Source organism: Mixophyes fleayi, chromosome 9 (genome assembly GCF_038048845.1).
Source record: "Mixophyes fleayi isolate aMixFle1 chromosome 9, aMixFle1.hap1, whole genome shotgun sequence".
In the NCBI taxonomy this organism is placed as follows: domain Eukaryota; kingdom Metazoa; phylum Chordata; class Amphibia; order Anura; family Limnodynastidae; genus Mixophyes; species Mixophyes fleayi.
In genome coordinates this window covers 45933794-45957180 of record NC_134410.1, presented here as the reverse complement: position 1 = coordinate 45957180, position 23387 = coordinate 45933794, and the positions used below count along the sequence as shown (strand labels likewise).

Genomic DNA, 23387 nt, shown 5'->3' with positions numbered 1-23387 from the left:
CCACAAGAAGTTGTTGTACCAGTGCCTGGGCACTCTTGGTAGCCCTGTCTGTGCCCTGGCAATTTGTGGGAGTCATCACCAGAGCAGTTTTCATTGGCTGAAAAATGGTGATGTCATTGAAAGGTGACTGGTTTTTGACGCACACACTTTTTCAGTGAAATAAAAGCAATTTTCTCCAACAAACTCCGATTCTGCTTCAGCTTGATCTGCACTCCACCATCCACCATTTCTCCTAAACTCCTTCTCGAATCTTCCACGGGCTCCCACCGATGACATCATCCTCCAGAGACAGGCAGACAGCCAATCAGCTTGTTTTCTGTGCAACCCGGGTTGAAAAACCCGGGTTGCACCATTCATAGTGCAGGCAACCCGGGCCCGACCCGGGAATTACCCCTCGATAAATCCCGGGTTTTTAGACCCGGGATTTTTGACTTGTACCATTCATACTGCACCAAGACCCGGGTCGTTTGAGCTCGCCCCGGCAAAAACCCGGGATTTTGGTGCAGTATGAATGGGGTATTAGAGAATATATGTTAAAGCAGTGTAAATATCCTTAATTTATAGTTCTCATTTTTATGGTTAAGCAAGCATTTTAGCTGAACAGTTGTTTTGGATCTTTGCACATTATACAGATCACTAAATTGTTTTCTAAGAAGCCTGCTACATAATCTTTCTATGAATTAAATAAATAAAACGTTGCACCTCCTGTAAATATAAGTAGGTCTTTTAATCTGTCAAACAATTGTATAAATAGATATTTCGTTATGTTGCATATTGGTAACAACCCCCAAAACAATGTAAAAAAAAATAATTCAAAAAATTTCAGCTTTGGTGCACTTTGTTTTCAATTATGGGCACTTGTATGTGATGGAATTGTGCAACTGAATATCACGTGTGTTGCCCTAGTTTCAGTTGTGAATGGTCAAGCTTTAAAGTTCATACATGGGCTGCTTTGTACTACAACCCATATGTAACTTTGGGTTATTATTTCCAAGTACGTTTTATACATTTTTTTACAAACTCTTGATTATAGATCATATGTATAATTTTTTTATTTTTTTTTGTGGTCACTATTTAAGAATACATAATACTGTTTCAGCTATGCATTGGCTTTTGAAGGTTTGATAGAATAGAAATTAAACTAACTTACGATTTCAAAAAGCTGCATATTGTAGAAAAGTTCCTGGCCATTAACTGAACATGAGTTGATAGTAAAACTACATTTATATAAACAGATTCTGCATATAATTTCAGTAAAATTGTGCTAAGTTTAATAATTGTTTACAAATGCACACATTGCATGCAACTTGTTTATACAGTTGAGTCGTTTATTTATTTATTTTTTTGTCCAAAAATGTTATGGGCAGCAAACTATTTACCAAAAGTCTATGTTTAAATATTAAAGTAACATTCATATATTGTTACTGTAGATGCACACGGTCATGAGAACCACAAAATGTATCACAATTGTACTAATTGAAAGCAGCAATCCCACATATAATACTTTTTTTTTGTCTTTAAATAGTAGGTTAAGTACATTTTTATTTTTTTAAGCATTCATGTAATAGTCATTTTTCTTTTGTTACCCTCCTACAAATTATTAGCTCCTTATCAAAAATTCTTTGGTTGGCAAACAAAAATGTTTGCCAGACAGTCAGTCTGCTACACAAGCGCTCTTAGCACGTCCTATGATGGCAGACGAGGGAGAAGGAGAATGTCAAGATGCAGATTTAGCTCACATGGGTGTCCCAAAACCTCTGTTCCCTACATCATCATGTACTATGTGACTGTGGTTGTCTTGGTAGTCCAGAATCCTAACTCATTAATAGAAGCCTGCTCGAAGAATCAAGGGAAAATGTTAAATGCCAACATTCTTCTTGTAGCCCGCCACACTGAGTTACATTATCATGGGATTGCTTCTTGAATAAACCTTTGTTTTGTCTGGGCCATAACACACAGAGTCGCACAAGGCTGGTTGTTAAGGAAAAAGAACATTCTGGACAAAAATGTGGTAGATATATGCGTCTTTGAACTAATATTCTCTTAATAGGTTCATGACCTGTTGCAGTGGTTTGGTAAGATGTAATGTGCATGTAAAGGAAAGGTAATGGGGAACAATACAATAAAACTAAACACATATAAAGTGCTGCTTCTGCAATCAGGAAGGATTTTCTAATGAATTTCATTTCTTGAAGGTTACTTAGATGTGGGTGTTACAGGACATGACTCTTTTTTGCTTCCCCTACAATGGTCTAATTTGTAATTACATTAGGTTGTGCACTCAGATGGGGAAGACCATAAACATCAAACAAAGTTGGTTAGCTACTGCATTTTATTTTCCTTATGCAGATAATCCTTACAATGTGCAAGTGTACATACCGGTAGTTTTTTTTTATATATAGAAATGAAATTTTTTTATAAAATCACTTACCTTTTGGAATCAACACAGGATCTGGTGCGGATTTTGGTCTTATGACCAGGAATCAAAGGCAGGAATGTTAGTCTAATGGTAAAAACCTCAGATTAGTAGGCAAAAAGACTAGAAGCAGTGGTCCAAGTGGGTTAAGTAAACTTGTATATTGATAAGAAAATAAAGAGTAGAGGAAAACTGTCGCTACTAAATTAACCAAATAATGGCAAGAAATCTTGTTAGTTATAGCATTTCTGTATAACAATTTCTGTAAAAATTGTAATCCACCTGGAGAGTTACTTAATTGGAAATGGACAAAATGTAGTACACTATAGTAGCTTTTACCCCAAATCGAGGAGCCAGACTGAGTTTTTGGTTTTGACATTAATTTTGTTGTGCATTATGACTACCACTCGTTGTGCATCCCCTGAATTGATAATACTCACTGTGTGCCCTCTACATTAACAGTCACTGAATGTCCTCTGTATTATGCTATCACTTAGTGGTGTTCTACTGCTGTATTACCTCCCTTTATGCCACTACTTATCGTATGCCACTAAATATTACCCTCATTTTGCTCCTACACATGCAATGAACTAATCATTTCATATCTGTAGTGTTAGCTGGTCTCCACATGTCATACACTGCCTGCCAATGCATTCCTCACCCATGCTAGCCATTCCCATTGCTAGTTAGCCTCACATGCCATCTACTTTGCCATGCCAACAGATCAACCAATAAATGTGCTAGGCACCCTCCACATGAAAGCCATGTCTCTTACATAGGTCACGGCACTGAGCCAGACATAAGTTTCCCTCCCTCGCATCATGCCATCACCAAGGCTGTCATTACTGTTTCTCTCTTTGGCATGGGACATCACGTGATTTTGACATTGCTGATATCACATGACATCACAATCTAATATGGCTTCTCATTTTGTTCCTTTTATTCAGTGGTTTGTTGTCACTACTGAGGCAGGTTGGTGCTTTTTTCTACTACTACTGCGCTTAATCAGCTGATGCAGCCTGTCAGTGTGAGTGGTGGTCTCTAGTGACCCACAAAAAACACTAGTTTCCATCATTCAGGTGGGCTTGTGCATGCCTATGGTTCTATGAGAGAGTGCTCTGGTTAGCCATTCATGGATGAATTCCCAATGACTTCAACACTGGATGTTCTTCTGCTGGATGGAGAATCCGGGTTCTAATTCAGACCAGAGGCCAATGAGCTGCTTTTAACAGAACCTGGAAACACCTTTCATACCACAGAGTATCCAGCTCCAATGTGGGAATAACACTGGTCATGGACCTGGGTCACATTCCTCATTTTGAAAAGGGTATAAAAGGCTCTGGGCACACTTGACATTTTAGGGGCATATTCAATTACGATCCGATCCGCGTTACCGCGGAAAATGCGCAGTAAGGCCGTTAATACGGTACCGCATTAACGCCGATTTTCGTACGCAGCCCTATGGGCTGTGAACGAAAATCCACGTTAATGCGGTACCGCGGATTAGATTCGCGGCCGTTCCGGCGCAATCCCGCGGACCGGGATCGTAATTGAATATGGCCCATAAGGTAGCAAAATAAAAAATGTAGCTGGTGATGGGCAAAGTAGGTGTGGCTACTGAAGCTTGATCAGCAACAAATATTTAAGCAACCACTGCACATTGGACTTTCTGTGTAGTAACTGGTTGTATGGTATGGTTGACATGAGGACCCAGAGTAATAAGGGCCTAGGTATGTTTAGAGCTCATAGATAAGGATCCCACAAGAAGTTGTTGTACCAGTGCCTGGGCACTCTTGGTAGCCCTGTCTGTACCTGGGAACATTTTATGAAAGCTAAGGAAGTTGGCTAACAGATTAAAATGTATTGTTTTGATTTAAAGTGTTGAGCACGTATGTGTAAAATGATTTGTACGTGCTAAGAAATGCCTTGTTAAATTCTTTAACCATGGAATTGTGAAAGCTAAGAATTAAAATTTGTATTTGATGTTTTATCATTTGTACCAGGAAGTGTATCTGTTTAGACCTCCTAAGAGGCAGGTCTATGGGCTTAGCAGGGAAGTTGCATTGCTTAGTGGGTGTTCCTACTTCTATAAAGAGGCTGAACAACTTTTGCATTTGTAAGTCAACTGTTGAAAGCTGAAGACCAAAGTGCTGGTAATAACAGGTGTTTTGCTGCTTGAAGAGCAAAAGCAAGTCACAAATATAGACTATCTTATCAATGGACCCTGAAAAGAACTCCTGTTGGATAAACCTTTTTGTCGGTTTAAATTCTTAAACTTTTATTTTGGTTCATTTTTTTTTTTTATTAAGACAAAATGTGTACTTTGGAAAAACCCATGGTACATATTACAAAGTATTAAAATACAACAAAGAATTTAAAAAAAAAAAAAAAATGTGCACATTTTTTATTTTATTATGACTTGTACATGTAGCATAATCATCAAACAAAGCGCACACTTGGTATCCCAGTAAATGAGCATTTCTGAATATATTAGGGGTGTGTTGAAGGCATTTTATTAAATCTGTGAAAATAATACAGTGGATGGTATAGCAGCCCAGATTCATTCATCGAGGTTGACCCAGGCCGTGAACGTTCCACGTAGCTAGACTTTTCAGGTGCTGTGAGATCTTTCTGATATCTTCAGGCTTTCATACCAGCCCTGCAGAGCAGAGGAAGAAAGAAGAGGAAGTGACACCCCTGCCCCACATGCTTTCACCACCCAACTAAAGCTGCTGTTTAAGCACTGACTATGCCCTGGGGGGCTGAGTGGATATAGTATTCCTTGGGCACAGACTCAGGAGCCACACATGAGATTTTGGCGTGCAAATGGCCTCTACAACGAAGACTTGGGGCTATATTTACTAAGCTGCAGGTTTGAAAAAGTGGGGATGTTGCCTGTAGCAACCAATCAGATTTTAGCTGTCATTTTGTAGAAAGTACTAAATAAATGAAAGCTAGAATCTGATTGGTTGCCATAGGCAACATCCCCACTTTTTCAAACCCGCTGCTTAGTAAATCTAGCCCTTAATATTTTTCATTTTTTATTTCACCCCTTGAATGTGACACGTAGTAATACTTTTAAAATGTTTAATAGTGATTATGAAACATACAAAGCATACGTTTTATGGACAAGTTAGTCTGATTTGCAGCTTTTAATTTTTTTCCCATAAATTAACGTTTTTGTTTAGTTTTGAAGAAGATTCAAATTATATTTAACTGTTAATGTAGAAAGAAGATCTTACCGGAAATACGTTTTTTACCAAAACCATTATAGCAGACGTTTTTCGATTAGTTTCTCCACTTCAAAGCATCGCTTTAACACTATTATTGCAGGTAATGGGGAATTTTGTTAATACCCTCACCAGTCTGCTTTTGTCACACAGCCCCCACCACCACTCACACTAGAGTTGGACAAGGATTCCCCCGGATGACTTTGACCAATCCAGACAACCGTCCCCCATACCAATCTTCAAACCCTGCAAACAAAAGGGAAAAAGTTCAAGGTGCCTTTGTGTGACTGTACAATACTTGGTGGACTGTGGGCTCATATGTCAAGGGGACAGTGCAGGGCACTACATACTCTGCAGCCAAGGTGGAACATATGTGATACGGTGATATTTAACAGTCTCTTGTCACTTAGCCCCTCCACACACAAATATTCCTACCAGCGCCTCCCACCTGTGCTACTCCATGCAGGTGAAAACTTTGTGCAGAGGTGCCAGCAGCTCAACTGATGTGAGCAGCCTGTACAGAGCGCTGGCAACATCATAGACCAGTAACGTGAGCTGTGTAGTGCAGTGCAGCACTCTGAACCCTCCCCCATTGGACACTGTGACCCCATTGGTTTGCTTGTGTGATCATTGGCCATGTGCACTTTTTGGGGTCTCCTGTGTTGTGTTCAGCTTAATCACTGAATGCCTAAATTGGTCTACTTTAGACATCCACATGTGTGGCTAAACTAATCATTTGGTCAGATCCAGCCTATAAGCAGAAACATGTGTGAATGCCTACTCCCAAATTACCTACACCCTGTTGCATTTCATGATAAATTAGGAATACCTGAACAGTGTGGTAAATAGGTATTCTCAGGCAATATTTTTTTTTCTTTTTGGGCTGATTTCCACTATTAAATTGGACAGAATACTATATATTTGGTGCATGGGCACAGACAGTGAGTGTATATTGCACATGTCATATGCATATATGCAATAAAGGAAAGCTGTTGGACAAACCTCTGGGAACAGATTGATGGCACAAAGATATTTTGCTGTGTCGCAGACATGTAACCTCTCGCCAGCCCATACTTGTCTTTATTTTCCACTGCATCACAGAAAGGCTCATGCTCTATAATGGAAGTTTTTAATGCAAGTTAAGAGCTTGTAAATGGTAATGAAAGTTAGTCAATTTACCAAATGAGACAGTACATATTTGCATTTAATTAGTGTTCTGTTGCAGTGTGTTTTCATAAAAGCTTTCCATTCCATAAGTGTGCATTATGCGCATCAAACTGGCATTCATCTCAATGGGAGTGCTTTATAAATGCCATGCATTTGGCTCGCACAATACGTTTTATTAGAGCTTTGCAAACCTCTATGTCAATGTAGCGTGTGCTAACCTCTGCTTCAATTCCCAGGGCCGTTTTAATAAACTAGTGAGATTGTAACTAACAGTTATTTCAGTTTCTTTTTAACTAAGCAAGCTAACTTTATGTGTATAATCCTGTCCTTGATTTAAAATAAGTCACATTTTCTGTTTCCTCAGTGTCCAAAGTATGTTCATTACAGAATCTGGAATTGAGGTGGCATTTGAAAACAACGTTACCACCTCTGCTTGTCCGGATCATGCACAAATCCAGACTTCGTTATTTTGGCAAAGCAGACAAGAAAATTGACTGTCCTTACCAAGTAAGAGAAAGATCCCTCTATCTGTGTGCTTCTTAGTTTCCTATCTCAGCAAGTTGAGGTTGAGTGGCAGGCTGTAAGCCTTCAAATGTGTAAGGATTTGCCAATGATCTTCTTAGTTATGTTTTCAGATGTTTCATTTCTTTTGCAATCAATACGGAATATAGGTTGTAAGCTCCACTTGGCAGGAACTGATGTGAAGGGTTAAATATTCTCTGTAAAGCGCTGTGTAATATGTTGCCGATCTATAAATAAAGGTTACTAAATAAATAATAAACAGAAGATTCAGTGGAAGTACTGCTAATGAAATGTCAATGAAATATTGAATGACCACGGCTGACTTGAGTAAAAATTGTAGATATTAACGCATGCTTCTGCAATTTGTATTCTGATAACGGGGACTGGGGCCACATGATCATTATTTCATTTACATGTGTCTTTTTAATCAATGTTGTACCACTCTAAAAACCTAGAACATAAGATAAGCTGATCTACTCTTACTAATGCAGCAATAAAACAGAGACACTTCGGTATTCAGTTATCCACTACTCTACATTAATGCAAAGTCTGTATGTGTAAAACACAACGTTTAATGGCTGTCGTTGCCCTTCATTAGGTTGTCATGGTCGCATCTAACAAAGCGCTGTAGTGCTCCTGAAGTGTTGCTATTTTCATCTGACAGTAAAAATAAAAAATAGATTTTCCTGGCTAAAGTAAGTGCCGCCCAGTGCGATTTTCTCCTGCATACAGGTGGACCACCGTATAAAATAAGTTTCTTTTCCTGTGCAGGTATACCGGTTAAAAGTCTGCTATACAAGAGTTACTATAGAGGCGCTTGGTGATCAAATCGTGACAGAATCAATAAACATATAAAGAATACTTATATTTTGCTTTACAGTGGGCAGCTCCTTTATCAAATGACACCTATCTGCAAGTGTCAAACCTAACATCCAAAAACACACAGAAAAAGAAGCGTCACACATAGTGTCATTCTTTTTATCATATTTCAGTGTATAAATAGTGATGTCAATTAAACCCGTACCAAATAATAATCCGCTTATCTGATGTGTAGATTAGTTCAATAATGAAAGACTGTAGTCCTTCTCATCACCCGAAGGTTAGCCAAAATGGGGTAGTATGTTCTTTGTATATATGCAATATCTCCACAGTACTGAGGCTGTAAAATGTATTCACAATTTAATATACATGAAAAAACATGCAAAAGCAATAATATGACCGCACATTTTATATATATATATATATATATATATATATATATATATATATATATATATATATATATATATATATATATTTTCTCTTATCTGTCCTCCATATAGCTAGATAGATGTTCCAAAACGTGGGCAGAACTATTGGCCAGATAGAGAGCGCCCCGCTTCTTATCCCAATGTGGAAGTAGTCCAGTCACATCATGCCAGATGCGTTTCATCTCCAAGAGACTTTTTCTCAAGGGGTATGCGGGTCTACTTGACCAACTATATATACACCGATATATGATAAAAAGAATTGCACTATGTGGGGCGTTTCTTTTTCTTTGTGTTTTGGAGATATCTATCCATCTACAAAAAGTACCCAATGCATATTTTAAATACCAGCCTGGAAATATAAATGAACCGACTATTGATTTTAAAGGTGGATTGCTTCTTTATTTCTAGGCCTATTTTGAGGTTGCTGATCACTCGGGCATGATGTCTCTTGTGTTGTGGAATGCCCTCTGCCCAGATTGGTACAATACACTCCACATTGGCAACGTGATTCTGATCCAGCAGTATGTTATAAAGAAGAGTTATCCCAACCGGACACTTCCGACTCCTGGGAATTCGCAGGTGAAGAGACTGCCTTCCCTTGGTAAAGTATTTCTGTAGTGTTATGGTTTGTTTTGATTGACCATACTGTGCTTTTTAATCCAGGGTAATGTCCTACTGCATAGTGGAGTGTGTTGATTATGAAATATACACAAAGCAAATCGGAAAGCAAGATCCACTTTTAAAATAAAATGCTGAATGAATACATAATGCTGATGTGAATAACAGTTGTCTGTGACTGTACGTATAACATTGCCTGCCATTTCCACTGATGAGGATATATGCATCTAAACCATGACAAAACTAGCACAATTTTGCGCTTTTGACAATGTTTGTATATCACCCGCTATGTTTAGTGGCTTTCAGGAGAGAATTAAACCCACAAGCTCCTGGCACAGATAGCTGACTCAGAAAGTGGAGTAGATTTAATCACAAATATGCAGCATCCAGTGAACAGCGAGATAAATCACATTAGGAGTTTTTTAAAAATAAATAAATAAATAAAATGGAGCTGTTCTTTCAGCGCAGGAAGGATAAGGCAATGTATTTCACCTTTTTATTACAAGGCAACCAACTGTATTTTAACTTTATTTGTTTGTCCAGATTCCGTGTGAAAACAGTAAATCATGTGGTTGTATCACTAATATTCTCAATAAAGGTGGCAGTTATCAATTAAGCAAACCATGAGAATTTTCAAGTAAATCATAAAAAATAGAGAATTTCTATATTTTGTGGTGTGCATTGTATTGCTGTCCTAGTATTTTGTAGAGATAATAAAGTATTATTGTTTTGCAATAGTTTCACATGGTATCGCAAATTGTTTGCTTAAACCATTAGTTTAGAACTATCGTGCGATTATACAATGACTATCACATTGTAACAGGTCCATTCTCGTACTTTAAGAACTGCTTCATGTTCTTTATATTTATTTCAGGTCTTGCATGCTCCAAATCCTTTCAAACTTTCCTATTGTGCGCCCTCCAAATCTGCTATAGTGCCAATGGTTCGGACGGCAAAGCCTAGTGCTTAGTTCTAGTAAAACCGGACGGACCCCTTGCTTTTTATCACCATTTATACGGTCACCATCGTCGGAATGACTACATCCCGGGCTGTCTTATGTAGTATTGTCCTTCAGATTGATTGGGGGAGGGGGGACAAAGCCACGACAGTGGCCTACGTATACCGCCAAGGCGAGACAAGACGCGCAAGCGCCATGGCAGTGGCGAACGAGATCCTGTTTTGGGCGGAAAGGTTAGCTCCAGCCATATCCGCTGTGTTCATTCCAAGGGTAGACAACTGGGAGGCCGATTTACTTGAGTAGGCAAGCGATCCTCTCAGGGTAATGTCCTTGCATCTTCAGGTTTTTCAAGATCTAGTCGACAGATGGGGCCTCCCCGACATAGACTTGATGGGCTCTTGTCACAGTTGCCATGTACAAAGGTTTTGCGCAAGGTCCAGGGACCCTTTTGTCGGTGGCAGTGGATGTAAGGATCATGCATTGGGACTTCCAACTGGGGTACTTGTTTCCTCCAATTCCCATAATTCAGCAAGTACTTCTTTGGGTGGCTCTGGGGAGCCTTCTGGTTACTCTAGATGCACCAAAATGCCCCATAAGGGTTTGTACGCCAACATTCTTCTACTTGCAGATGGTCCAGGTTGGCCTCTTCCTCTCAGGCCCGATTTACTGGAGCAGGGACCCTTTCATCATCCTCACTTTGGTTGGCTTTAACGGCACGGCTGTTGAGGACGACATTTGGCAGGGCAAGGGGTTCACTTCTGGTGTCGTGCAGACCTTGATGAAGGCCAGGAAGCCGTCCTCGCCACGTTTTTTCCATAGGACGTAGCTGGCTTATGTTAAATGGTGGGAGGCTCATTCTTGTCAGTCGACTTTTTCCCGTTTGTCTCGTTTTATTGGTGTTTCTCCAAGATGGTTAGGAGGTTTGGCTTCTTCTCAGTTCCCTAGGGTTCCAGCAATCCTTTGCCTGTTGGATTACATCTACGATTTGGCAGGCTTATGTGAGTTCTTGCAGGCCGGTGCCAGAGAAGCTCACTGCTCACTACCAAAAGACTCCGGAACACCTTTCAGACAGCAGCGTATCTGACTCCCAACTCGAGAATAACCCTAGTTGCAACCAGGGTCATGGTCCTGTGTTGCCTCATTCACACAGACACACGATATGGGCTTTTCCCGGGTCCATGCCTTTGTGTAAAAGGGGTATAAGTCAGATTGGGGGCTGCAGGTAAATACTGTTGCCCATCACTGTCATAAATAGACATTACAGTTGTTCTATAGTAACCTTTCAGTTTATGCTTACAGTGCCTAAAAAAACTATAAGCATATGACATAAATATGCTTTATCCCTTCTTACTTGAATTAATGTGTGACATTTTATGCCAAATGAAAACCAATTTAGCAGGAGTATATCAATAAAAAGGCCAGTTTGGTGTTCACCTGCGTTGCTGCTGCTGCACACTTTCCAGTTATGTAGTGGTCTGTTGATTCAGACAACCTCTGAGTTGGATAGCATCCTCTGTTCTTGAACTATCGCTTGTTGACAAGTATATAGGATTTGTTTCTGTTCCCTGCATGAACTAAGCAAATTACTTGTCAGAGCCTGATGGATGAGTCAAGGGCCTTATTACAAGGAAGGGGCTGGCTGCAAATCGCCAGGGTGAGACGCCTCACAATGCGGCTAATATGATCTATCTCCTCGATTTGGCTGAACTCATATTGTCTGTTATCAGAAGCGCAATTTGAAGCTCCCTTCCCTTCTATCATTGGAATATTTAATAATGGAAAACAGAGTCTATGGTTTACAGATCAACATTAATAAGTGCACTTGTCTTTTACTTGTTTTTAAGCTCCTTATTTTTCTGTTTGTATTTAATATCTCATTAGCTATAATAGTGATCTTTTACAGCTATAGAATATATTAAATTATTTTTAATTTGTCCAGCTTACTTTTCCACAGTTACCAAAATATATCTTCCTCTGTTCAACTTAATAACAAAATTGCTTAATAGCTGCAGTAGCGCACATTCAGCTAGTGTAGTATCATTTGTATTAGGACGCAGTTGTATATGACACTGGGGAAGGAAATAACTTTGGAGATGGTTATATTCTTTTGCTTTTCGTAAATTAGGGCCTCATTCATTAAGGATGCAATTTGTGGTTTTTTTTTTTGTTTTTTTTTTTAAATTAGGCGAAAATTGCGCAGAAGTACGCTTGTTTTTAGATACAAGCGGATCTCGATAAATGTTTCTAGTTGAATACGGCACTTGCCATATGCAGACAGACACAGCACACTACAGGATACATACCATGCACGTATTTGAAGAATATGGTTTTTCTATTTCTTTATCATGAAATACATTTAGCATAATATTCTTAATGTCTGCAGTTAAGAGCATCTGTAAAAATGCATTTTATGGAAGCAAACACATGTTCATCATCATTTTTTTATATAGTGCCACTAATTCCACAACGCTGTACAGAGAATAGCAGCTAATTAACATATTAGTATGGTTTTGGAGTGTGAGAGGAAACCGGAGCACCTGGAGGAAACCCACACAAATGCGGGGATAACATACAAACTCCACACAGATAAGGCCATGGTCAGGAATCAAACTCATGTCACCAGTGCTGAGAGGAAGAAGTGCTAACCACTAAGCCACCGTGCTGCCCATGTTCTAGGATGCATTCATGACTGTCATCACTATCAATAGGCACTTACCCCTGCCTTGTAGCTGGTGCATGTGATACGGCTGAAAATCACTTACCTGAGCGATGGCCCAAGCTTGAATTGGACGGGTGTCTCTAGATTCGTATGCTCTTACTGTACTTTGCTTAGGTGCATACGCCTCTTCCCTCCCCTGTTCCGCCTTTGAAAACATTGGCTGTCGGAAGTGCATCCTTTGCGTTCAAGGATGAAGGATGTTTCATACCAATTTTAAGCAAAATACGGCACATATTTGGGATTTGAATTAAGCCCTTAGTGACCTATTCAATTAGGTCCGGCGCTTGCGAATATGCACAGCTGCGCATGTAAAGTGAGAATATGGTACTGCAACATTGTGGATTTCCCTTTGCAACTCTGAGGTGCGCACAGAAATCTGCGGTGTCGTGGTAACGGGACTTATGCTGCTGTGCATAATCGTGAGCGCCGGAACTAATTGAATATGCCCCTTAGTTTCTAAGTGGACTTTTTTTTCTCTTTTTATTTGGTTTCCTTTTATCCAATGAACATAAAGTAGCTTCATTATAAATTATTTACTGTTGCATTCTGTTCTAGCTAACGTTTGACATTAAATTGTTGCAGAATTTATTTCCTCCCTGTTTTCTTGCCGAGATCTAGTACAGCTTTCTCCTGGAGTCTCTGGGACTGCCTTCTCCATGGGGAAGTACTTGTGATGGCTCTATGACATCACAGGATTTTTCTCTTCATACCAGGAAGCAGCACATAGAGCTTACTTTGTAATGATTTAATAACATTCTATGAAATGTTTGTCTTTTGAGATTTTTATATAACGCCAGCAATTTGATGTGTTATAAAATATCCATGCAGCTTATATAAACATTATACCTGGTACTTGGTGATACACTCAGCACTGAAATGGTCTCTCTGTGGTACATCCAGGGACCTAGATGCTTCAACATAGATCCATTTAACAGTAGCAAAACAGAGAAAACCAGGGCACTGACAAGCTTCAGCAAAGGCTACATTTTTCCACTTTTGACAACTTGAGACACAGCTTAGATAATCGAAACACACAATAGTTTTGGTGTGCCTTCTGTCTCACATGTTTTGCACTTGAAGAAGGAGGTCACTCAAACTGTTGTGCGTAATATATCCATGGTCACATTTATATTATATATATTTAGCCATTCAGTCTTGGGTATTGCTTTAGACTGCTTTGGGCATTTTTCATGGCAGAGTACTTGAAGAAATGTTGTGAACATTCTGCTTCTTCAAGGGAATATATGGACATTTTAGGAAGAGGGCATTTTGCATTTTTAAAGTTTTGCTTTCAAAGTAGATAAACTAGAAAACACCCGACAGCAGAGAAAAGAAACAAGTGCAGTGAATATAGAATTTGCATACTCCTGTACATCAAAATAAAAACTTTCTTTTTTTTTTTTATTTTTTATTTTTTTGTTTTATCTATACAGAAATAAGTTTGAATGCCAGAGATCCCCCATCCAAGATTTCCGTTCTCCAGGAAAAGGATGTGAGGCCTGAGTGGAAGTTGCCAGCCGTGAAATATCATTTTATCACAAGGTACTGAGTCATCTGTTAAATCATGCGATTCTCCTCCCATGGTATGTCCTGTCTATTTCCATAGTGTATGTGTATATACACCAATCAGACACAACATTAAAGCCACTGAAAAGTGAAGTGAATAACATTGAGTATCTCGTTACAATTGTACCTGTCATGGGGTGGGATATATTAGGCAGCAATTGAACAGTTTGTCCTTGAAGTTGATGTGTTTGAAGTAGAAATAATGGGCAAGCAAAGAATAAGGATCTGAGCCACTTTGACAAGGACCAAATTGTAATTGCTAAATGACTGGGTCAGAGGGGTGTTCCCGGTATACAGTAGTTAGTACCCACCAAAAGTGGTCCAAAGAAGGACATCCTGTGAGCTGGCCACAAGACCATGAGCACCCACGCCTCATTGATGGGTGCGGGGAGCAAAGGCTATGCCGTCTGGTCTAATTCCACAGAAGAGCTACTGTAGCACATATTTCTGAAAAAAGTGAATACTGGCTATGATGGGAAGGTGTCAGAATACTTTGCAGCGCAGAGTGCTTTTTATTGGAACTGCATAGACACTGCGTTTAGTGTGCCCAAGATGACCCCTATGCATTCAAGTAGCGAAACTGAAGATATTTTTTTAGGACCCCCTCCCCTGAGAGAGCTCTCTTACAACTGCCCACCACAGTTCCATTATCTTAATAGATATGTCATGGGACATATTGTTATCGCTACTAGAGGTGCGATTGCCCAATGCTGGATATTTCTGTCCCCTCCGCCTATTAAATTACATGGAGACCATAAGTTTCCAATACATGTCTTTTGCTACATTTTCCTTGATTTAAATGGCTTGAGTGGGGCACTTACTATACTGTACCCTTAGCCCTATCCATTTCCTCCCCTCTTATGTGAATGTGCTTTTGTGTTTTTTTGTTTTAGCCTTGCGTACTCTGTTTGTGCTCTCCTGAAGTACAGTTATGGAAACATGCAATTCATTCCACCCAGTTGTCTCGTTTCCTGTTTTTTGTTATCATCTTGCATAAAAAATATATAAATAGTTACTGTTATAAAAAACAAAATTACATTTATTAGGATAATATAAAAATAGATGGGAAAATCCACCAGTTCTCTATAATCCAGTGCTGCTAGATAAACTTCAACCATACACCAGTTGTGAATGTGCTATAAAAAAGAAGAGCTCTTCAGATATCTCCCAAAAAAACAGACAGAACCCTTAATATGCGTAATAAAACAGGCAGCATGGTGGCTTAGTGGTTAGCACTTCTGCTTCATAGCACTGGGGTCATGAGTTCATTTCCCGACCATGGCCTTATCTGTGTGGAGTTTGTATGTTCTCCCCGTGTTTGCGTGGGTTTCCTACGAGTGCTCCGGTTTCCTCCCACATCCAAAAACATAATAGTAGGTTAATTGGTTGCTATCAAATTGACCCTAGTCTGTGTGTGTGTGTGTGTGTGTGTGTTAGGGAATTTAGACTGTAAGCTCCAATGGGGCAGGGACTGACGTGAGTGAGTTCTCTGTACAGCGCTGCGGAATTAGTAGCGTTATATAAATAGCTGATGATGACAATGATATACTTAAATTCATATTCTTTGTATGTTCAGTTCTTCTTGATAGTGACACAGATGTCCCATTTGTACATATAATAAAGAATAATCATAATAGCGTAATAAAATCCGGTTTAAATTTGAACTCCCATATAGTGATCCTTCTTCTAGATCCCCTTGGTATCATACTCGCCAACTCCCTAGGAGGATGAGTCCAGCACTTTACTCTAACCAGGAATACCATCTAGGACCTGATTGGTTACTACAGCAACTATATCTAAGACCTATGAACGCTGAATCTCAGTTTCTCTGGTATGAGTAATTAGTACTATCCGTATTGGATTTTCCATGTACTTTTCTTTTATCACTTGTGAGTGTATTTTTAATCAAATAAATAGCTGTTTGTAAAAACATTCTACACTAGATTTCTTCCCTTTTTTTTTTTTTTTTCTTTTTTTTTTTTTTTGCCTTCTTTGCCGTTTTATGAGTGGCTGATTAAAGAAGATTACCGTTAAAAATATTGGATTCAGAACCAACTACAATATATCTTGAGGGTATTGTTTACTTTTTGTTGGTGAGTTTGATACCAAGGGGATCTAGAAGTAAGATCACTATATGAGAATTGAAATTTATACCTGATTTTATTACGCTATTGTGATTATTCTTTATTATATGTACAAATGGGACATCTTGTTCTCTTGTTACATGTATGGCACCATTAAACACTTTGGAAACTTTTTATGTTCTACTCCAGTTTCAATAAACCCTTTGATCTTGTTATTTTGTTGAATGAAAGCCACCATTTTGCTAAGACAGTCAGTTGACGATTGCATACCTCTCCTCAGCTTCTACACTATGAAGCTTCCAAATTTGTTTCTCAGTGCAGTGCAATGACTAAACAAACAACCTTCTAAAATGTGTATAGGGAAGCTGGTCGACCTCTAGATTCTGCACTAGATCCATGGACTTGCATGCAAGCGACATTAGCACTGACTGATTCTACTGTTTCTAGTCTAAGCAAATTAATTCTTACATTTGTTCAAGTATATGGATCAGTATGAGTAAACACTATTTGACTGCTCTCTATTGTAGGAGACTGCAGAATCAGCTGGTGTGTTGTATGCGAAGCAAAAGAACTTATCACAAAACATAATTTGTGTTTTAGATTGGAATTGAATGATCTACCTCACAATAAAGTCTGTGATGTGATAGGACTTGTGACCTATGTTGGAAGATGTGAACGAAAACGAATTCGAGGTAGGTTAACCATATAGAGATGGCATTCAGGGAGTGTTATTTTTAATGTGCATCTTAATGTCTTGAAGATGGGGAACAGATTTGTCTGAGTAACAGGAAAAATGTATTTAAAAAAAGAAACCTTTCTGAAGCGAGTAACTAGTATATGTGCATGTATATAACAAAATGTTAATCCATTTCAATAGGTCCACTTTTAACTAGGATTAGTTTTTGTTGTTTTTTTTGCCTTTACCTGCCTTCAATGTTATATATGACTTCATTGTTCTGTGATTTTTCCTTCAGATGACAGTCAAGATTTCTGGTTATATCGCTGGGTTCACATTGTTGACGGGACCGCAGATCAACCATTTCTACTTGAAATTTTTGCAACCTCACAGCCGGATATGTTTGAAAATATACACCCAAGTACATGCTATGCACTGCATACACTATGCCACATGCCCTCTTTTAGTTATTCTTAAGGGGCAGACTAGATGGATCATCTGTTTGGGTTTTTCTCTCTTTTTTTTTTTTTTTTGCCTTTCATTTCTATCACATAATTGTCGATTTAGGTATTGCTTTGTTCATTTAACATTGTATGGTGTTTTTAACGAAGATGGTTTATCACAAAATATGGTTATTTGAATTAACTATACGGCCATTACAGAAATAATTATCGGGACAGTAAAATTACACTTCAAGATAGATGAGGATACATTTTTATTCTTTGTATTCTATTAAAGTTATCCACTCATCCCCTTTTAGTCCTGCATAAAAATGATTGTAATACAACTGAAGGAAGTTTCAGTTATGGTGAAACTGTTGTCTGATCCCAGTGGAGTGCAATTCAGTCGATAAAGATGGTCAGCTTTTAGAGTTAATTAAAGCAAACCTCTTTATCTCTTATGTGATAAAATAAAAAATACCCAGTTTGCAAACAGATTGTCTGGCTCTGTAATTGTGCACTACAGCTATAGGCAGAAGATTTTCTGAATGCCAATGTACAGTTATTGGGTTGAAGCTAATCATTTGGAAACCAAGCAATACCTAAACAGCAGATAATATTAAATCTACATTAATAGAATGGCTGAAGTATGTTCAGTATGAACTTAGACGTTTGGTTTGTCTTTGTTTATCTTATTTCCATGTCTTCAATGTCCCTTTTAAAATTCTTCAACACTGGATTTGATGCCTACATTTAACAAAGATCAACCAATTTCTTTGTTTCCTAGTGTCTTATTTGGTGTGCACTCAGATGCGTGTGGTTCGAGAATATCCCGAGGATACCGCTTACAATGCCTACCTTACAACGTCTAATGAAAGCCAGGTGTATACATCTGGTGTGTAACTTGTTATTATGAACTCTAAGAAGAATAATTATCTCTCCATAGTAAATCGGTCATTTTACCTATTTCTATAAACATTTTCTATTATGTTCTTTTTTTACAATATGTATGAGTCAGCTTTTTTCATTCTGTAAAAGGTACAAAGGAAACCTATACTCGGTAGTGACTAATACTGCCTTGTATTCAATTCTTTTGATGGATCACAGTCTTGACATCTTTTATATTGTTGTTGCATACAATTTTTTTTTACATTTATTTTTAGTCATTTTACCATGTACTTAAATGTCCAAAAAGTTGGTAAGGGCCTTTGGTACTGATAGTTTATATTATAACTTTAGTAACGTTCTCCAAAACAATGAACTTGTCAAATAGTACATGTTCAAGGCTGTGTTGTTCGATTATTAAATATAGAAGTGCACTTTCTCATATGAGGCATGTTCCCTCTAAGCTACATGGTAGCACTATGCATGTTCTATTACCATTATTATTTTTTTTACAATCACATTTAAAAATAAGCTTTGAGACTCTACCCTTCTACTGGCCTTTCCTTTCTCATGAATTTTTTAGCGTTTCTCCTCAAGGTGTTTATTTGGCGGAAATGCTAAGTGATCTTTTCTGTTGGTATGCCATTATTACGAACATCCGCAATATAATTTTGCAATGTAGTTTGATATTTTCTTTTTAAGGTTATCATAAAGGAAAGCTATACACCAGTGATGAGAAAGTAAGAGACTTTATTAACTGGATGAGAACTCAAAATGAAGCTGATGTCAAGAGAAAAGTCACAATTGGTGGCTATCACTTATACCCACAACCTCCTGCAACCTTTGCCAAGTACTGTAATGATATTAAAGGTTAGTGCTTTATTTATGTAATTGATATTTTTAGTCCAAGATACTCGTTGTTTTCAGCTCTGTAATCGTATACTGCATTTTAGGTTACAGCTTTTTGATGCCTTTTATTTTACTCTTTATTTGTCTGATAGGAACAGTTGGGGGACACAACTGACCTTGGGGTATAGAGGGCGCTGTGAGAGTAGGGCACTAAAAAGACTGCCCCCCTCCCCTCTATGCCCCTCTGGCTGGAAGTAGAAGTTTTTTTTGTTTTTTTTTTAATAATGCCTACAGAGTAGTGCACAATTTAGTGTAGTTTATTCTCCCGTTGGCATATATTTAGCAGCGGTGTGTATACTGTCAGACCATTCCTTATTATAGACTGTTCAACAGTGTGTCTCATTTACTTTACTGTCTTGCATTATATCAGAAATTGGGACCAGTTGCAAGTCCAAGGCTATCACAGTTAGGCATTTCACCTGTTGCAGGTGTCAATCAAAATTGCTTGGAGGATGGTCAGACCAGGAGTGGCTGTGCACTGCCTGCAAGTCTGAGGACCTGAGTCGACGTTCGTCTGGGAGCGCAGCTGACATGGTGTAACTGGCCCGGGCCAAGGAGCAAGCATGATCCTTTGTAGTACTTGAGAGACACTCCCAGTTTGGGTAGACAGTAGGTGCTGATACCTTTTACTTCTCCTTTGGGTGCACAGTCTTCAGATTCCCTTTCTTTGGGTTAGACATCACAGTTGCTACCTGATGCCTCAGGGGTCTCCCGGGAACCTGCCTGGATGATAAACTTGGAAAGGTCAGTCCAGGGATTGACAATGGTGTCTTCTTCCCTTGAAAAAATTGTTAGTCCTCTTTTGCGGTTAGACAGTGTAAATGCCTAGGTTGTCCCCTTTCCCAGGATTTAAGAGATGCTGATACAGGAGGATGGGTAAGTTCAGAACGAGTCCGATTATGAGGATCTGTCAATTTGGGAGGAGGACTCCTCTAGTAGACAGGGGATTGAAGACCAGATCCTGACTGTAAGGTTCTCAATATCCCTGAACTTGAACATAATTATATAATAACATAATAACATAAAAATGTGTTTTACCTTCCTTCCCACAATTGAAATCTGGGAGAACCCAGACTGAAACCAGACAGTAAATTTCAGATACCTAGATGGTATCACCTTTACTATCCTTTTCCAGACTCCGAGGTGACATCTTAGGAGACAACACACCAAAGTGTGGATGCTCCTGTGGCGAGCATCCAGCAGTCAGGGTTTTGTTGTGCTGCTGTATGTGACTAGAGTTTTGAGGTTTTATGTGGACCGTACTGTTTCAGTTCGGAAAACAGACTGTCTTCTGGTGTTGTACAATGCGTGTAAGCATGGCTGGCCAGCCTCAAAGCAGACGATAGCCAGATGGATTTCTGCTACTATATGTCGGGCATACATCTCTGAGGGATCTTCAGTTCCTGAATGTTTACTGATCATTCCACCAAGTTGGTCAGCACCTCCTGAGCGGTGTGGCATGTGGCTTCGGTTGAGCAGTTATGTAGGGCAGCTACCTGGTCTTCCATCTAGACATTCAACAGATTCTACCGGTTTCATGTCTATGCCTCCAAAGACTCCAGTTTTGGCCATAAAGTTTTATGTGTTGCAGTCTGAGCATTCCCACCCATAGGGGGCAGCTTTGGGACGTCTCAAAGGTGAGCAGTATCCCCCAACTGTTTGTGCCAGAGAAAATAAGATTTTTGTACTTACCGTAAAATATTTCTTTTAACACTGCGCTCCCACTCTTTTGTTTGACAGTTCTGTTGAATGTTCTGTTGGTTGTGTTTCACCCTCTCTTGTGACTTTGTTGGTTAAATAAACTGATACTTCTGGCTAGAGAGGGCATTAAGGGTAGGGAAGCAGGCTAGACAAGACTCTTTAGTGCCTTACTCCCACAGCGCCTTCTGTACCCCAAAGTGAGCAGTGTCCCCCCAACTGTGCTAACAGAAACCAATTTTAACAGGAAACAGAAAGCAGATACAGTATACAGAACATATCAATACACAAATTGTTTGCTTAAGATCTTTCTGATGGCTTTTTTTTTTTTTTTTTTGATGACCCTATAGTGTGAATATGTAAGAAGCATTTGAGATTCTCCTGAAATAATCCGTATAGCCTTTATTTAAGTTATGTGTCTTTAGTATATTTATCATTAAATTATCCTGACTAACAACAGTAGGCTGGAGGGAATTGCTGAAGAGAAAGAGAAGACCTTTATCTGCTTTAGTAACTCCTAGTAACTTGCAATATAGCTTGTAATATAAGCCGTGCACATAACCTAGTATCACACTAAAATATGTAGGAAAAGTATAAAACAATTTTTGTAGTTTATTAGAATGTAAAGAATATAAAAAACAGAGTTTTATTTTGGTACCGGGCATGGTTTTTAAAACCATCTTGGACATTGTGAGAACTTTGCTCCCACACTAAGACAAGTGAACTCATGTATGGTTTATTAGAGTTTTCTTAGATCACTGGCCCTTAGCACATAATATCAGGAGACCATATTTCAACCGTTACAACTAGGGTCTGCAGAGTGGGTTTTTTTGTTTCCATCAGTCTTTCTTCTGTTCCATGGTTTTACGTAAGAATCAAAGGGAAACATTTGTATAGAAATCATTGATCTCTATGGAGTAAATACTGACTGTACAGACAAGCACTTTATAGAGACAGTTGAGAGCGCCAGGGACTAGAGCATATAGTCCTTTCCTCCTCATCCTCCTCCTTCTCTGCACGGACATCCTCTCCTTTAGTGACTCTTTTATGCTCCTGTCAAATCCCAGAACAGAGCTGAGACTGTAGTAATACCAGAAGGATTGGGCTATGCTGGAAGATTTCTAATTCTTTAGGTTTTACATCTATACCAAGGTACATACCACAAATTCTGTGAGAGTAAGCACATTGGAATGTGTTTCAAGACTAACAGGAAAAACATAATTAATTTTGTATTTCTGTGATTTTTGTAAGTGTTCAATCTGTATGACTGGCACATTTTATTGTCTTATATACCATATTAATGAATAGGGGCTTGTTTTGTTTTTTAACTCCCTACAAGTATTTTGTGAAGCATTGGTCCTTTGCTTTTCCTCATAGAATGTTTGTTTGTAAACCTCCGTGATCATTGCTTTGTTTCTCAGATGTTTTGCTTTTCATCTACGGTACGTTGAAGTTTTCCCTTGAATCAAGGCATCTTCCATTCAGAAGTCCATGCTTTCCCCCTCCTGACCTCCTTTTGTAGTCTGAAGTGCAGGTTGTACACTTCCTTTGAGATAAATGCAAATTGCTGCTTTTGACATTTCAAATAGAGGGGTTGTGTCTATCCAATCAAATGCTGCCTCCTTGCCACAGAGGTCATGGTAGCAGCATCAGCAGCTCCAATTTATACAGCTCCACTAATTCCACAGCATATCAACACTTTTATTACTTTAAAGAGGATCTGTCACCACAAGCATATACAAAAAAAAAAGGTCCCATTGCCACTCTGTGGCTAAAGTTTTCACTACGTTGTTCAGTCAGTCTGTCTGGCCAGCATGCTAATCACAGCCATTGTTTGAGAAGTGCTGATATGGAGCAGGAGGTTGATTTGGAGGGTATAGAGCTATTTGACATGTTGGCATTTTTTGGGGGGTGGGTAGGATGCATGCTTTCAATATCTTGTACGAAATAGGAAGACCTGTCTAACAGGTTGTCAGGTCATCTGTAAGTAATTGGCCTTGCTGTGCTTCAAGTCTGCTCTCTGGTATCATGCCTTGCATGCTGCCATGTATCTAAATGCATAGTAGCGGTTTATAGCCAATTGACTTCCTACAATTTGCAGCAATCTCGTGAGGGTTTAAGCTTGACATATTGTAGCTTCCGAGCTCAGGTAGGCTGCCTATTCAGTGGTTTAAGGCTTCACTTAGAAATAAAATCACTTATTAATTAATATTTTGACATGTTACAGCAAGTGGCAATTTAATCTCATA

At 38.9% G+C, this 23387-nt stretch overlaps 1 protein-coding gene across 1 annotated transcript in view; it reads left to right on the top strand.

The window, feature by feature from the left end:
- The window catches only part of RADX (RPA1 related single stranded DNA binding protein, X-linked), a 44703-nt gene that overhangs the window by 7377 nt on the left and 13939 nt on the right, over window positions 1–23387 (top strand). Inside the window, exons 2-8 of the mRNA XM_075184267.1 lie at window positions 7178–7320; window positions 8994–9186; window positions 14314–14422; window positions 17131–17222; window positions 17505–17627; window positions 18434–18541; window positions 19234–19401. Of these exons, the coding sequence (XP_075040368.1) occupies window positions 7178–7320; window positions 8994–9186; window positions 14314–14422; window positions 17131–17222; window positions 17505–17627; window positions 18434–18541; window positions 19234–19401 (936 nt within the window). The remainder of the gene's footprint in view (window positions 1–7177; window positions 7321–8993; window positions 9187–14313; window positions 14423–17130; window positions 17223–17504; window positions 17628–18433; window positions 18542–19233; window positions 19402–23387) is intronic.